Consider the following 15973-nt stretch of genomic DNA (forward strand, 5'->3'; position numbering starts at 1 on the left):
ACATCCTGATCAACAAACACAAATATAAGAGAGAAACACAAAAGATTTACTTTTTTTCTAGGAAATTAGCTAAGCAGAAACTTAAGAGCATTCCATACTTTTTGATCAGAAATCCCTTATATTAAGCTAATATTTGTTTTGAAAAATATATGCAGAAAAAAATACATTCAAGACCAGGTATTGCTCCACTATAGTGTTTGGCAAAGATCAACCTTTATTATAACATGACTAAGCATTTTAAGGTATGATGGCATGCAGATCATGCTAAGCAAAACGACAGAACAAATTGTGTTATTAGAAGCTGTATTTGAGCAAGGAAAAATTTATGCATTAAAAATATATTTTGCTAAAAGTTAATGTCTCATATTGTTGCCTATTTCTACTAACAAAAAACCCTTGTCATTTGGTTAGTATGTATCTACATGTAGTCCTCAACTTATGACCACAATTGAGCCCATAATTTCTGTTGCTAAGCATGACAATTGTTAAGTTAGTTTTTGCCCCATTTTGCAACCTTTCTTGCCACAATTGCTAAGTGAATCACTGCAGTTGTTAAGTTAGTAACAAAGTTTTAAAGTGAATCTGGCTTTCCCATTGACTTTGTTTGTCAGCAGGTAACAAAAATGATCACATAACCCCAAGATTCTGGAATTATCATAAATTTGAATCAATTGCCAAGCATTCGAATTTTGATCATATGATCATGGGGCTACTGCAACAGTTGTTAAGTGTGAAAAACACTCATAAGTCACTTTTTCTAGTGCCACTGCAACTTTGAATGGTCACTACACAAATGGTTGTAAGTTGTGGACTACCACTAAACTAATGGTTGTAAGTCAAGGCAAGAAATTATTCACTCATTATTTTATTATGCTCTAGCAATATATCCCCATAATAAATGGGCCATTGTATTTTCTTTCATAATTTTTACCCCTTCAAAAAAAGCATGGATGAGTGAAGTCAAGATTGGTTTCAAGCTCCTTCTATGCTCTTCTACCTCTGCTACTTCTCCTTTTGGATTAAGTTAGATAATGAACCCTCAAGGTAATGAGATTTCATTTTTATACCTTTTTGAAGATGACTTCATCAGTATATCTCACATGAAGGATAGCAATAATATATATTATATATTAATTACACCATATTAAATAGCAATAAAACCATCCATACACATGCTAATTTTGTATATTGGATGTAAATATTTCATAGTTCAGAAAAGAAATGATGCTGGAAAGACAGTGACAAGTCTGGAGAATGTTCAAAGAACAACCAATATGGGAAAAGATGGGCCTGGAAGAAGAAACATATAAGGAAGAGTTAAGATATTGGTTGTTTAGCCTGGGAAAGAGAAAACTGTAGGCAAACGTGATAGTTATCTTCAAATATCCAAAGGACCATAATGTTGAACATGAAACAGGTTAGTTATAGAGTTGTACAAAAGATACATTAAGAAACAGTAGATTTAAGGTATAAGGAAGATGATTTTGGTTTGATGTTAGGAAACATTTCACAGAAATAAGAACTTTGTAGTAATGGAACAGATGGTGACTACAAATCATAGATGGCCAGTAGTTCTCACAATTTCCGGTATTATAAAACCAAGCTCTTAATACCTGCCTTAGAAGAGTTCAAGAAACCTTGACTGATTGTGCTTGTGTCGCCTATATTTTGTACGCCTTAACAACAACAACAAAAAATAGTTCAATTCCTTAATCTATTTTTTCCCCTCCCCACTTTTAATTTGACTTCCCAGAAGCAGCAACTGTGAGAAAATATCCCAGCAGGAGCATCACAAATAGAAACCAGCTAATAATAACTGCAAAAATTTGTAAAGTCTAAACGCTTAAAGTCCCACCACGTAAACCAGGGGTCTTCAAACTTGGCCCTGTTATGACTTGTGGACTTCAACTCCCAGAATTCCTCAGCCAGACATGCTGGCTGAGGAATTCTGGGAGTTGAAGTCCACAAGTCATAACAGGGCCAAGTTTGAAGACCTCTGATGTAAACAAAGGGAGAATAAACGCAGCCCAGTACAGTCGAAACAATTTTCCGCCTGCAAGCGCCCGCCTCCTATTGGCGGATAGTGGAGCATTCTAAGCCCCGCCCCTTCCCGCGCCCTGAGCTCGTTCTTCAACCCTCCTTTCTCTCCCGTCGCGCGAGAATGTCGTACACGTCAGTGCGCGTGTATTTGACGTCACTGCGTTTTCTCGTCACTTAGAGCCCGGGGAAGGAAGTAGCCGCTAGTGACGGTGCAAAGATGGTAAGTGGGTCGCTGCGGGATTGAAGGGAGGCAAAAACGCGCGCCGGGTGGACGTAAGGACGGAACACGAGGCGCGAGAAGGGGAGGTGTGGGAAGATCCGTCGTGGCGAGCCGAGGAGCGTTTGCACTCGCGTGCTGTTGAGCGATGGCCAGACAGAACCGGGTCTTGGCGAGTGTGTGTGTGTGTGTGTGTGTGTGCGCGCGCGTGGGTGGCTGGGTGGGAGAGGTACCTTATGTTCAATGCTGGCCCATCCCTGGCTTCCCCGATGAGGTTCTGCGTTGTCAGAAGTAGGCCTGATCATATCTTTGTTCCAAAGGTCCAGATCAGGGGTCTTCAAACTTGGCCCTTTTATGACTTGTGGACTTCAACTCCCAGAATTCCTCAGCCAGCTTTGCTGGCTGAGGAATTCTGGGAGTTGAAGTCCACAAGTCATAAAAGGGCCAAGTTTGAAGACCCCTGGTCCAGATGGGCGGCTACATTGTCACGCGGAGTCTTCCCCAATCTGGAATTCTCCATCTCTACTTTCTTCTTGTTGTTGTTAGTTGCGAAGTCGTATCCGACCCATCGCGACCCTAAGGACAACGTTCCTCCAGGCTTTCCTGTCCTCTACCATCTTCTGGAGTCCATTTAAGCTCACGCCTCCTGCTTCAGTGACTCCATCCAGCCACCTCATTCTCTGTCGTCCCCTTCTTCTCTTGCCCTCAATCTTTCCCAGCATTAGGCTCTTCTCCAGTGAGTCCTTCCTTCTCATTAGGTGGCCAAAGTATTTGAGTTTTAGCTTCAGGATCTGGCCTTCTAAAGAGCAGTCAGGGTTGATCTCCTCTAGGACTAACCGGTTTGATCGCCTTGCAGTCCAAGGAACTCGCAGGAGTCTTCTCCAGCACCAGAGTTCAAAGGCTTCAATTCTTTGGCGCTCAGCCTTTCTTATGGTCCAACTTTCACTGCCATACATTGCAACTGGGAAGACCATAGCCTTGACTATATGCGCTTTTGTTGGCAGGGTGATGTCTCTGCTTTTTAGTGTGCTGTCTAGATTTGCCATGGCTTTCCTCCCAAGGAGCAAGCGTCTTTTAATTTCTTGGCTACAGTCCCCATCTGCAGTGATCTTGGAGCCCAGGAAAATAAAATCTGTCACTACCTCCATTTCTTCCCCATCTATTTGCCAGGAATTGAGAGGGCCGGATGCCATGATCTTGGTTTTCTTAATGTTTAGTTTCAACCCAACTTTTGCACTCTCCTTCTTCACTCGCAACAAGAGGCTCTTCAGTTCCTCTTCACTTTCTGCCATCTACTTTCTTAACTAATGCAAAAGTTTCCTTGGGCAAAAACGGGAGCTGAAGTTACAGAGTTCTGCAGGATATCAGTGGGTAAGGGATCGTGATTTGATATTTTTATTTATTGTGGCAGTTTATACAGGCGTAGGCGCGGCTTGCAAAGATATTACTACATCTTAACGTTTAAAAGGTTTTATAAGGGCAGTTTCGTTTTCTTATTTGCTGCTATACTTGTTCAGCTGCAGCAGAATGCTTCCTTTTAAAAAAAGTGTGTTACTTGTCAGTTTGCTTTTCTTCTATACTACTTAAGGAAGGCTGTTTTTTTTGTCAACGTGGGTTTGACAAAAGTTTACATGGACTTCACCATACTAATTATTATGAATTAAGACAGTAGATTTGATTGCAAGATTTATATCTAACACTGCTTTCCGTTTCAAATGCATCTTGTAGCCCAGAAATATGATTGCACACAGGCTTGAAAAAGCAGTGAGGAAAAATTGATCACTAAAGATATTAAACTAAGATTGGGAAAGCCCAATTTCAAGCAGACGCTCTGCTTTGGAAGTTCATGTGGTGACTTTAGGCCAGCCACTCTCTTTCAGCCCATCTTACCTCACAGAATTATGGCTATGGGGTAAAATTAGAAGAGGGAATGTTATATATACTACCTTTGGTACTGGAGAAAAGGCTGGATATAAATTAGGAAATAACATCCGTATGCAAATATTGGTTCTTTTACCTTTGTTAATCCAGTTGAATCAGTCTAGACTAGAAGAAAAATACATTTTTTCTGTTGATAGATGAACATATAACAAAGCAAGTTCCATTAATTGCAATGGTTGTAAGGAAGCTTCAAAATCACATATTGATGAATAGTATTGTTAAAATTAGACAGGATGTATTGAACTGATGTGGATATTTGGAATTTTACATGAATTTTGCTAAAACACATATTTGCAAATAAATGAATACACCACTATTAAGAAATAGCACTATGGTAACAAGATCCAGCACATAAATAGCATTGACTAGAAATTGCTGAGGATTGATTTCCAAACAGTTGTGTGTAAAAAGGCACTTTACTTTTTTGAATATAGTAGCATCACTTTTGATATTACATGGAAATGCAGTTTTTGAACAATGATAACCATTCACTTTGCCTTGGGACCAGACCTGTCTTGGTTATTTTTGCTGGATTGTTGTTTGCTGGCAAGATTTTTGCAGGATTTACTTTGCAAATATTTCACTTCCAATGGGGAAGCAATAGCACATTAGTTTCAGTGTCATTGTTGGAAGGATTTCCTGCAGTTCAGCTATTTATTTACTTAATCTACCCAGTTTCAGGTCTTGTGCTTTAATAAGTCAGCTCATTTTAAATTGATACATTCTAAATATTTGTAAAATAGAGGTGTGTGTTTGGGCAAAGGAAGTGCCTGGAGATTGATGTCAGGATTCTGTTCTGTGGTGCAACAACCCATGCAGACTGGTTGTAAGAGACGCAAATAAGGTGCAGTTAAAATAAACAAGAAAAGCTGATGGTGGGAAAGGAAACAAGTGTTACAAATGCTTGTGGGAATCTTGGCTTCATAGTCAGTATTATATCACTTTGCGTCTCAGCTCATAAATTAGTCTGTTCTGTGTTCCCTGGCTCTGTGATATAGTCTTAATTTTATTTCACTGTTTTGCTGCTTTCAGTGAACAACCGCTTAGAATTATGTACGACATTATGGGAATATTTAATGTTTTAGGGGTGGGGGGGAACCCTGTAACTAACTAGATAAAGCATTGGGGAATCTTGTTCTTTATCTCACTCACTGACCCTATTTCTGCAATTTATGGTAGGTGTTTCTCCTCTTTATATACTTTGCTTGTTTTATAATGGATAATGGTCGTAAATAAAACATTTTCTATGTCCCTGAGTTTTCAAGTGTGTTTGTGTGTTTGTTTCAGGTATATAAAGTACTTAGCTGCCAGAAGCAAGTTCTCAAACTTTTTAGTAGCTAATTGAAATTTATGGTTCCTATGCTCCTTTTACATTCCTGGAAGTGAGAATTTTTAGAGACTTTAAACTTAGAAAGAATTGTTGCCATTTTACCTTTGTTAGTGGCAAGTTGTTGGTGAACCCTCTTTGTTTTTTAAAGTTTGATAGAAGTATGTTTACTCAGCTTACAGGAACAAAGGTTTAAATTGTATTGTTGTAAGGAGTATTATGTTTCTTCTGTTCAAGAATACCAGAGGGCTTGGATCTCAGATGAAGGACTGTATTTCAGTTCCTGATTTTTCAGCTAGTGGAACATTTGAAAGTCATGATGTGATACACAGCGGGTAAGTACCAGGGGTTTATAGAAATATCAAGGTGAATTTGCTGTATAATTGGAAGATCAAGTCATGATAAAAGCGCTTCTGTCTGATCTTGTGTACTTTTGTGAAAAGTTGTGTGGAAATAGTTTATTTCCAAGTTCCAGTCAATTTCTAGAGTAGCACATATTTGGGGGTGATCTTTGTTTGTAATAAATTGATACTTAAATCTTCATGTGTCGGATCTTCATGTGTCGGGTCTTCAGTCATTCAGTATAATTATAACTTCAACTCCTTAACAGAAGTGTTCAAGATCAGGATAGCAAACCTTCTTTAAGTTTCAAAGCAATGGAGTATTTCTTACTTATGGGCTGGATACTTCCTTTTTCCAAATATCACGTTACCTTATTCTTATAATAAAAATGTTTAATAACGGTTAGAACTTAAATCCATAATAAATGCTTAATACATAGATTATTTCTACAGAATTATGGCTCTAAAACATTCTCCAGAATGCTTCTGACCTGTTTAGGTAAAGGAACCAATTCATCCTCTTGAATTAGGTCTAAAGTTCCTTCTGTTAGTAGCAGATAGCTACCATTTCCCATCAGCTTGACTTCTGGAATAAAGGGTCTGTGCAAGTGTGTATAGTTCTATATGCTGGAAATTTGTGAGACTTCTCCTGTGAAAGAAGATTTTGAAGCTGACTCCTTTTGTTACCAGACTGGTAACAAAAAATCTTTGTATGACTCTACAAATATAGAGCTCATTTTGTCTTACTAGTTCTGTAACACTGTCTCTTTGGAATTCTTTTACCTATGAGTAAACAAATCACTGGAAAATATGTGGTTGCAAAGGGTTGACAGCAACAGTGGTAAAATAAGTGAAATGACTAGGCTACTGAATATTTGGAGTCACACAGCATGCTAAGATATATTTTGTTATAAAATAACATTGGCTGCATTCATATAGTATTGCAGCTGCGTGTTACAGAGAACACTGATCAGCCTAGTTTTCAGGCAAATTGTCTACTGTGGAAATACTTGTGACTCATTTTTCTCTCATGATAAGTATAGTGCTAACTGAGAATAGCCTGGTAACTGATAGATAGGGCCACTTGAGAGTAAGCAAAACAAGGCTGAAATATTAAATGGTATTAATCATGGGGGATTTTTTTCCCCTTCCCATCAATCATCTCCCAGCAATTTTTTGGCAAGGTTTTCAGAAACTGGCTTCCTAGGACTGAGACAAAGTGAGTAGCCCAAAATCACCCAAATGTGTCTCTGCCTAAGACAGGACAGTCTCCTGGTTTCTAGCCTAATGCCTTAATGCCAAACTAGCTGGTTAAGGGAAAAATATGTCAAGTAGTGCTTGACATATGACTACAATTGGGACCAAAATTTCTGTTGCTAAGCATTGTTGTTGTTAAATGATGTTAAGCGACTTGTGCCTGATTTTACATTCTTTTTTGCCACACTTGTTAAGCAAGTCATTGAAGTTGTTAATTGAATCATATGGTTGTTAAGCAAGTCCACTCTCCTTCATTGACTTTGTCCAAATCTGGCTAAGAAGGTTATAAATGGCAATTACATGACCCTGGCATTCTGCAACCATCATAAATACATGCCAGTTGCCAAGCACCTGTATTTTGCTCATGTGACCATAGGGCAGGGGTAGGCAACCTCGGCTCTTTTATGACTCATGGACTTCAACTCCCAGAATTCCTGAGTCAGCTATGCTGACTCAGGAATTCTGGGAGTTGAAGTCCATGAATCATAAAAGAGCCGAGGTTGCCTACCCCTGCCATAGGGATACTGCGATGGTTGTAAGTGTGAGAACTGCTCATAAGTCACTTTTTTCAGTGCTGCTGTAACTTGTGAACAGTCGCTAAACAAATGGTTTTAAGTCAAGGATTATCTGTATACAACTATTTACCTTGCAATTGATTCACGTCAAGGGCACTCGTAAATTCTGGAATACAATTAAAAACAATTAAAAAAAACATTTTCAGTAGTATATAAATGTGCTAAGGGCTGTAATATAGTGAACATTACAGTGGTAAAAATGAAGAAAAAATATTTAAGTGCTTTCTGTCAGAATTTTAGGCTTTTAGAATTCGAAGTCTGTATTTGGAACTAGACTTTGACACGTATATTTGCCTTCATTCACAAGATTTTAATGTCAGGTTTTATGTGGTATCTGTTTACTTGTGTTTGTAGCTTTCCACATGTGAAGAGTGAACTTTTTCCTGTTCATCCTTTGGAACTTTCAGAGAAGAATGTAAGTAGAAAGGAATATTACAGATAGATGTAGATATAGATATAAAAAAAACCTGTCCATAGTAAAATTTATATTTTCAGATCCCTGACCTGAAATCAGAATTAACAGAGAGATTACGAACAACCAATAAGTTACAGAATAGACACTTTTGAATAATTGATATAAGCTGCAAAAATGATAGCACAGTACAGAATACCTTGGGATTATTTATGAGGAAACAGGAAGGTTGAAAATTTCATTGGAACATAGAATTCCTATTGTCAATCACATCTCGTTGGAGAAGACTAAAGAGATAACACGTGGAAGACACAGAAGTGGTTATGTTGATGGATTTTGAAGAGAAATTGAAAGAAGAAGTGCAAATATTTGCCCAGTGAGACCCATGATTGATTGAGGAAGGAAGAAAATAAAGTAGGCTAGAGGAAAATATGAAGAACTTGGCTTTGTATAGCTCATCTCTTGGATTGATTTACTGCTTCAATTTTCAATTCTCGAAAAGAAAATTCATTTAGATTGAGAGAAGTTTTTTATTATTTCTTATTTAAGAATTCTGTCTGATAGTAAAAAATGATACAAATAAGAGTAAAGAATAAAGAAAAGCGATCAATAAATAAATGAAAAGAAAAATAAAGGTGCTGCTTTCAATCTTCTTTGCAACAGTTACAAATTTATCACCTTTTCTCCCTCTTTAAAGTTTATTTATTTATTTATTTAATAATATTTCTATGCCGCCCTTCTCCCGAAGGACTCAGGGCGGTGAACAGGGCAAGAATAAAAATACAAACTACAAAAGTTAAAAATAGATTAAATAAATGCCCACATACTAAAATACATCCATAAAACCTAGTAAAATAAAAATAACAACCCCCCCCCAATCCCCTCATCAGGCCAGGCCAGCTTGTTCAAAAAAGTATGTTTTTAGCTCGCAGCGAAAGGAGCGAAGGTTGGGCGCCGTCCGGAGCTCAACCGGTAGCTGGTTCCATAGCTCCGGAGCGCCCACAGAGAAGGATCTCCCCCTGGGGGCCACCAGTCGACATTCTCTGACCGGTGGCACCCTGAGGAGGCCCTCTCTGTGGGAACGCACAGGGCGGAGGGAAGTCGATGCCAGCAGCAGGTGTTCCCTCAGGTACTCCGGACCCCTGCCATGTAGGGCTTTGAATACCATTACTAGTACCTTGAATCTCACCCGGAAGGCAACTGGCAACCAATGCAGCTCACGGAGCAGAGGTGTAACGTGGGAGTATCGGGAGACTCCCAACACAACTCTCGCGGCTGCATTCTGTACCAGTTGGAGCTTCCGGGTGGTCCTCAAGGGCAGCCCCATGTAGAGAGCGTTGCAGTAGTCTAGTCGAGAGGTCACGAGCGCATGAGTGACCGTGCATAGATCATCCCGGCTTAGATAGGGCCGCAACTGGCGCACCAGGCGAACCTGGGTGAAAGCCCCCCTAGTCACAGCTCCTATATGGTCTTCCAGGGTGAGCCGTGAATCTAGGAGGACTCCAAGTTGCGAGCCCTATCTACGGGGGGTAATAATTCACCCCCCATAGTGAGAGGTGGAATGTCCGAATAAACCCGGGATGAAGGTATGCAAAGCCACTCGGTCTTGTCGGGGTTGAGTTGAAGTCTGTTCCTCCCCATCCAGACCCGAACCGCCTCCAGGCAACGGGACATCACGTTGAGGGCATCACTGGGGTGGTTTGGGGTCGAAAGGAAAAGCTGGGTATCATCAGCATACTGATGATACCCAACTCCAAAACCACGAATGATCTCACCCAGCGGTTTCATATAGATGTTGAACAGGAGAGGCGAGAGGACCGACCTCTGAGGAACTCCACAAATGAGAGACCTCGCGGTCGACCTCTGCCCTCCTGCCAACACCGACTGCGAACGTCCCTGGAGATAGGAGGAGAACCACTGTAAAACCGTGCCTCCCACTCCCAATCCCCTGAGACGCCGCAGCAAGATACCATGGTCGATGGTATCGAAAGCCGCTGAGAGGTCTAACAGGACCAGAACAGAGGAATGCCCCCTGTCCCGAGCCCTCCAGAGATCATTCACCAGCGCGACCAATGCCGTCTCCGTGCTGTACCCGGGCCTGAAACCCGATTGGTACGGGTCTAGATAATCCGCTTCATCCAGGACCAGAGGGAGCTGATGCGCCACCACACTCTCAACAACCTTCGCAAGAAAGCGAAGGTTGGAGACAGGATGAAAGTTGTTCAATACAGCTGGGTCCAAGGCAGGCTTCTTGAGGAGAGGCCTCACCACCGCCTCTTTCAAGATGGCGGGGAAGCTACCCTCACTCAGAGAAGCCGATATAACTGCCTGGAACCAGCTGCGTGTCCTCTCCCGGGCTGCATAGACCAGCCAGGAAGGGCACGGGTCCAATAAACATGTGGTGGTGCTCAGCCTCCCCATGATCCTGTCCACTTCCTCCGGAGTCCTCCCAGGTGATATCGACAAGACCGCCCGCGTCCTGCTCGACAGACTCTACCCAGTCAGAGTCCAGACCGGTCCGAATCCGAGCGATTTTGTCCGACAGATGCTGGTTAAACTCCTCGGCACGACCCTGCAAGGGTTCCTCCCTCACCTCCTGATTCAGGAGGGAGCGAGTCACCCTAAACAGGGCGGCCGGGCGATTATCTGCGGACGCGATAAGGGTGGCGAAGTGGTTAGACCTCGCCTCCCTTATCGCAGCGAGATAAGACCTAGTATAGGTTCTTAGTCGCAATCGGTCGGATTCGGATCGGCTGGATCTCCAACTGCTCTCTAGGCCCCGTCTCCGACGCTTCATCTCCCGGAGCTCCGCGGAGAACCATGGAGCTCGACGGGATCTGGGGCCGCAGGGGTACAACTCGGTCAAGATCCTCAGTTATATCATGGTTACCGTCTTCTGATATTTTACCCTTTCTAATCATCAAATCCAGTTCATTTTTTTCCATTTTTTTCCATTTTCAGCCTACAAAGGGTTTCCTTCACTAGTAAATGTACTTGTTATCTTTTCACTGATCAAATAAGTCACTTTTGCCATTTCTGCAAACAGTCATCTTCACCATTCCTCCTTTGTAGGCATTTCCAAATGTTTTCATTTTTGTGCATATAATAATCTCACTAGGGGAGAGGCTGCAGGCATTCGATGAAAACCAAAATCCCCTTTCATTTGTACATGCACGTAGGTGGAAGTAATTGTTAATCAGCAACATTACAGCTACTATTCCAGGATTGGAAGATAGAAATGGAGAAGAGCAGCATAGTTAATATGCAAGCTGGCATTTAATATGTAATTTAATATAATGTTTGCTCTAATTTAAACTTAGGTTAATTATGTATATAGACTAAACCTAGAAAAATGTAAGTTTTAATGCAATTTTAATTTAAGAAGATTTTTTTAATCTCAGTAGTACACATAACTTTATATAGTATCTTAAAACATTCAATACTTTTAAGGAAAGCTATCATTAGCAAAAAAAATTAAATACTTTTAGAAACACTTATTGGATTTCTAATTTACCCTTTGGAGTATGACCTTCAAGAAAATTTTTACATTTAAGTCTGAGAAGTTTGCATCATTCATCTGTTCATTACGTGGGGTCACATGAATTCAGGTCGTGTAAAATAGCAAAGCTCTATGTTAATGGAAAGGAATGTTTGAGCATTCTTATTCTGGACAGGAAATTTTCTGTTCAGTGAGGGGAAAAATGAATAATAGCATTCTCTGTGTGCATAGTTTTTACTAAGTTAATTCACATCTGCTTGCCTGGACTGTAAAATAATGTTTTTAACATTTCTTTTGGTAGTTTTCCTTAACTCAAGATAAATTGAATTTTTCAACTCTGAGAAATATCCAAGGGCTACATGCGCCACTAAAGTTGCAAATGGAATTCAAAGCAGTGAAACAGGTATGCTTATTTTCAACAACAATTTTCTCCAGATTTTAGTTTATTTTTAAGAAGCTAAAACAAAAGTTAAAATTTGCAGTTTTAAAAAATCTTGGACAGTTAGCAGCATGACACAAAATTAAAAGTGTAGGGCAAAGGCATAAAGCAAAAAAAAAAAAAACAATATAATCAGTAATGCCTGAGGTAGCTATTAACAGGGCATCTTATACTTAACTAGAGTAACTCGCAAACTGGTATTCTTGGATTCCCCAGATAATGGGCAAAAATGTTCATGTTCAAATGTTCATGGGCAAAAAAGTTTATTTTGGTAGGATTTTATCTGAGCTTGTTTTGCTCTATCTGGAGCCTCAGAATACTAGTTTAGGGCTTCCATAGTACAGGTGGTCCTCAACTTAACAATTATTCACTTAGTGACCAATTCAAAGTTATGACAGACCCTCCCCCAAAAAAATTACTTATGACCTGGGTTTTGGTAGCTGCACACCCTCCCCCACAGCCATATGACCCCAGTTAGGGTGCTTGGCAATCGGCTCATTTTGTGGCTTATTGCAGTGTTCCACAGTTACATGACTGCAATTTACAATGGTTTTTGCTATTTTTGTGCCTCTTCGGCCAATTTCTAGCAAAAAAAACACCCATCGGAATACATAGATTAGCTTAATGATTGTTTTGTTCTCTAAATGACCACTACAAAAGAAATCAAATCGGGCCCAGTAATGTGGGTGTCATCATGATTTACTATGGAAATTCTGGCTCTTTTATGTACATCGAGGACCTATAAGTTTGGCATGGCCCAGGATGATAATTTATAATTGTAGGACTCTATACTTGAGCATCCATAGCATAAATTAGATTTAGTTGGACTTTATTTCTCATTCCTACATTCTTTTAATTTATTATTTCTTAGTCCTTTTCTGAGTTTTGCCTAACTGCTTTATCCAAAAGGGAATGGGTAGCCGTTTATGTGTTTTGTCAGGATTATTAACTGAATATAAATTAGCGCTCTGGATTTATTTGGAATAAATCTCACTGTCTGCACTGAGACTTACTTTTCAATAAGTACACATAGAATTGTGTGAGCTTCTTTGCAAAGCCATTATTTCAAATTCTTTAGAGAGCCCTACTAGGCATTATGTGTTGGGGAACTATCCCTTCACAGAACTTGCCGTTTGAATTTTTATGCTATTAAAATACACTGATATATCTATTGTCTCAAGAGTTGTCCCCCCCCCCAAGTAACTTATTTTTCAAATGGAAGGGTCATATTAAATATGTAGACAAAAATGAAACTGAGACTATGATTATTTTGAAGAACAATTATTTCTTCTTGCTGACATCTCAGAAGAAGAGGTGAGATATTGTTTAACTGTAGTATTTCTATGTGGTGGCAAAAGTAATGGTAAAGTTCATATTTTTAAAATGTATATTTTCAATACATTGCATGCTACATTTACATCCTTCAAACATTAAATGGGTGGAATATAAAAAGTGCAGCCTGAGGGAGCAACTTGATATTGTTTTGCTTCTTCCTTTAATATATATCAGTATTAATAAATATGGATGGCTAACTTGTAAAATCTTTTGTAGATCCAGAGCCTGCCTTTCCTTCACAGCTCTAATCTGGCCCTGGATATCTTAAAAGGCAACGATGACTGCATTGGATTTGAAGATATTCTTGGCGGTAAGAATCTTTCTGAAGTTTGAACAAGTTACAGGGAGAGAAGACTGAACTTGGTCATATTACCATGTTGGCACAGTTATATGCATGGCTGTACATTCCTGAGGACTAGTAATAGAAGCAACCTATGGACATATTTATTATTCCCTGCCCTTGTGTTTCTTAAAATATTTTTTTAAAAAATTCCATTTATATCCCGCCCTTCTCCGAAGACTCAGGGCGGCTTACAAGCTTAGCAGTAGCCTTCATTCTATGTATATGCCTGCTTATTAGGGCTTTCACACACACCCCAAGCGGCATTATTACAAAGTCAGCTTATTGCCCCCAACAATCTGGGTCCTCATTTTTCCTACCTCGGAAGGATGGAAGGCTGAGTCAACCTTGAGCCTGGTGGGACTCGAACCTGCACTAATTGCAGGCAGCTGGTGTTACTTAAGGAGGCATTAGCCCACTGCTCCACCAAGGCTCTTTAATAAGTATCTACAGAATACTTTAATAAGTATCTACAGAATTTAATAAGTATCTACAGAAAGTCCTTGACTTACGACCACAATTGAGCCCAAAATTCCTGTTGTTAAGTGAGACATTTGTTATGTCAGTTTTGCTACATTTTATGACCTTCCTTGCCACAGTTGTTAAGTGAATCACTGCAGTTGGTAAGTTAGTAACCTGGTTGTTAAGTAAATCTGGCTTCCCCATTGATTTTACTTATCAGAAGGTTGCAAAAGGTGATCACATGACCCTGGGTCACGTAAATATGAACCATATTTATATGCACGGTCATAAATGTGAACCAATTGCCAAGCATCTGAATTTTGATCACATGATCATGGGGATCCTGCAATGGTTGTAACTCTGAAGAACAGTCATAAGTCACTTTTTTTCAGCGCTGCTATAACTTTGAATGGTCACTAAATGAACTGTTGTAAGTCGAGAACTACCTGTAGTTGTTTACTATGAGGAAATGCTGGATTAGGTCTTCAGTCCAGTCCAGTGGAATTACTTTTCATATATGAAACAGTCCGTTTAGACATTTTGTAGAAACTGCAGGGAAGAGAAGACATATTTATGTGTGGGATGTCCAGAACTGAGTAAAGTAAGAAATTACCTCTTATATAACAAAACAAATACTAGATTTTGTTCAGGCCACTCTTAACCTGAATAAATTAAATTTGCTCAATATAGATTAAGACACGAAGTATATTGCATAAGTAACATGTTTTCTGCCAAACTTGCCTTCAATTGTCTTAAATTAACATTGTACTAAATCTCTTTTCCAGATCCTGCACAAAATGAACTAATGGCAGAGCCTCATTTGATGGTTGAACATAAACTTGGTTTATTATAATACTTACACATTATAGCTTTTTCTGTTCATTATAAGATTCTTACTTGTGTCCGTGAGGGTTGAAATAAACTATATTAAATGAAAATGAAACAAGGCTTGTTTTGATACCCAGTTTCTCACCAACTCAGTGAAAAAAGCACAATGTTATAAGCATCTTGTTCTGTGTTTACTGCCAAATGTCTTATGAGTTGGTTTTTTTAAAAAAGGATATAGGACTATATCCAGCATTATAGTAGCTCATATTTATAGTTAGAAAAGGCCACACATCAACATATTTTCAGATATAGGAAACTATGAAACTGTTAGGATTGGAAAAGCTTTGCAGAAGAACTTTTTGCAATTTTAAAGCGAGAGATTCGCAGTTAATTTTTCTTTGCTCCTGATAGTTGATGTCTTTTAAACAATAAATAACATTTTCAATAAGCATTGGGACTTTTTCTGAGTGTTTAATAGCATCTTCAGAATTGTTCACCCTGAACAGGACTTGTTTTTGTTAAGAGGCAATTGAGTTACATGTAATGGTAGCCTGTTTGTCACTAATGCCATTTTAAGACAGAAGCTGAGTCTGGTAATAGCAATCATAAGAGCAGGTTCTAGCCTCTAACACATTCTTTTGTCTGCCTGAAATAATACCTCTCTATTGACCCTCATTCTCTTGGCAGGCACTCTTGCTTTCAGAATAACCTCTTTGATAATTTGGAGTCAAGGTTGGTTCGTTGTCAGGACACTTGTGATGTTTGGTAGCCATAATGGCTCTTAGCCAGTTATTAATCTTCAATTATTTGGCAGCCTTCACCCACTTCAAAGACTCGGGGCTAGACATATGTCCCTTATTCACCGGGGTATGGGGAATACAGGTTCCCATCTGATAACTGAATTAGCTAGGCAGTTAAAATGAGCTACTGACAAGACTTCTCAGCACTTGCTACATGGGG

At 39.6% G+C, this 15973-nt stretch overlaps 1 protein-coding gene across 1 annotated transcript; it reads left to right on the top strand.

The window, feature by feature from the left end:
• Positions 1–2156: 2156 nt before the first annotated feature.
• Positions 2157–15131, top strand: POMP (proteasome maturation protein). Its single transcript, XM_083362271.1, has 6 exons — positions 2157–2260; positions 5763–5860; positions 8053–8113; positions 11911–12012; positions 13600–13693; positions 14971–15131. Exons 1-6 carry the CDS (start codon positions 2258–2260, stop codon positions 15036–15038), a joined length of 426 nt encoding a protein of 141 aa, XP_083218397.1. The 5' UTR covers positions 2157–2257; the 3' UTR covers positions 15039–15131.
• Positions 15132–15973: the final 842 nt, after the last annotated feature.

The sequence above is a fragment of the Vipera ursinii genome (genome assembly GCF_947247035.1).
Source record: "Vipera ursinii genome assembly, chromosome: 4".
Classification (NCBI taxonomy): Eukaryota; Metazoa; Chordata; class Lepidosauria; order Squamata; family Viperidae; genus Vipera; species Vipera ursinii.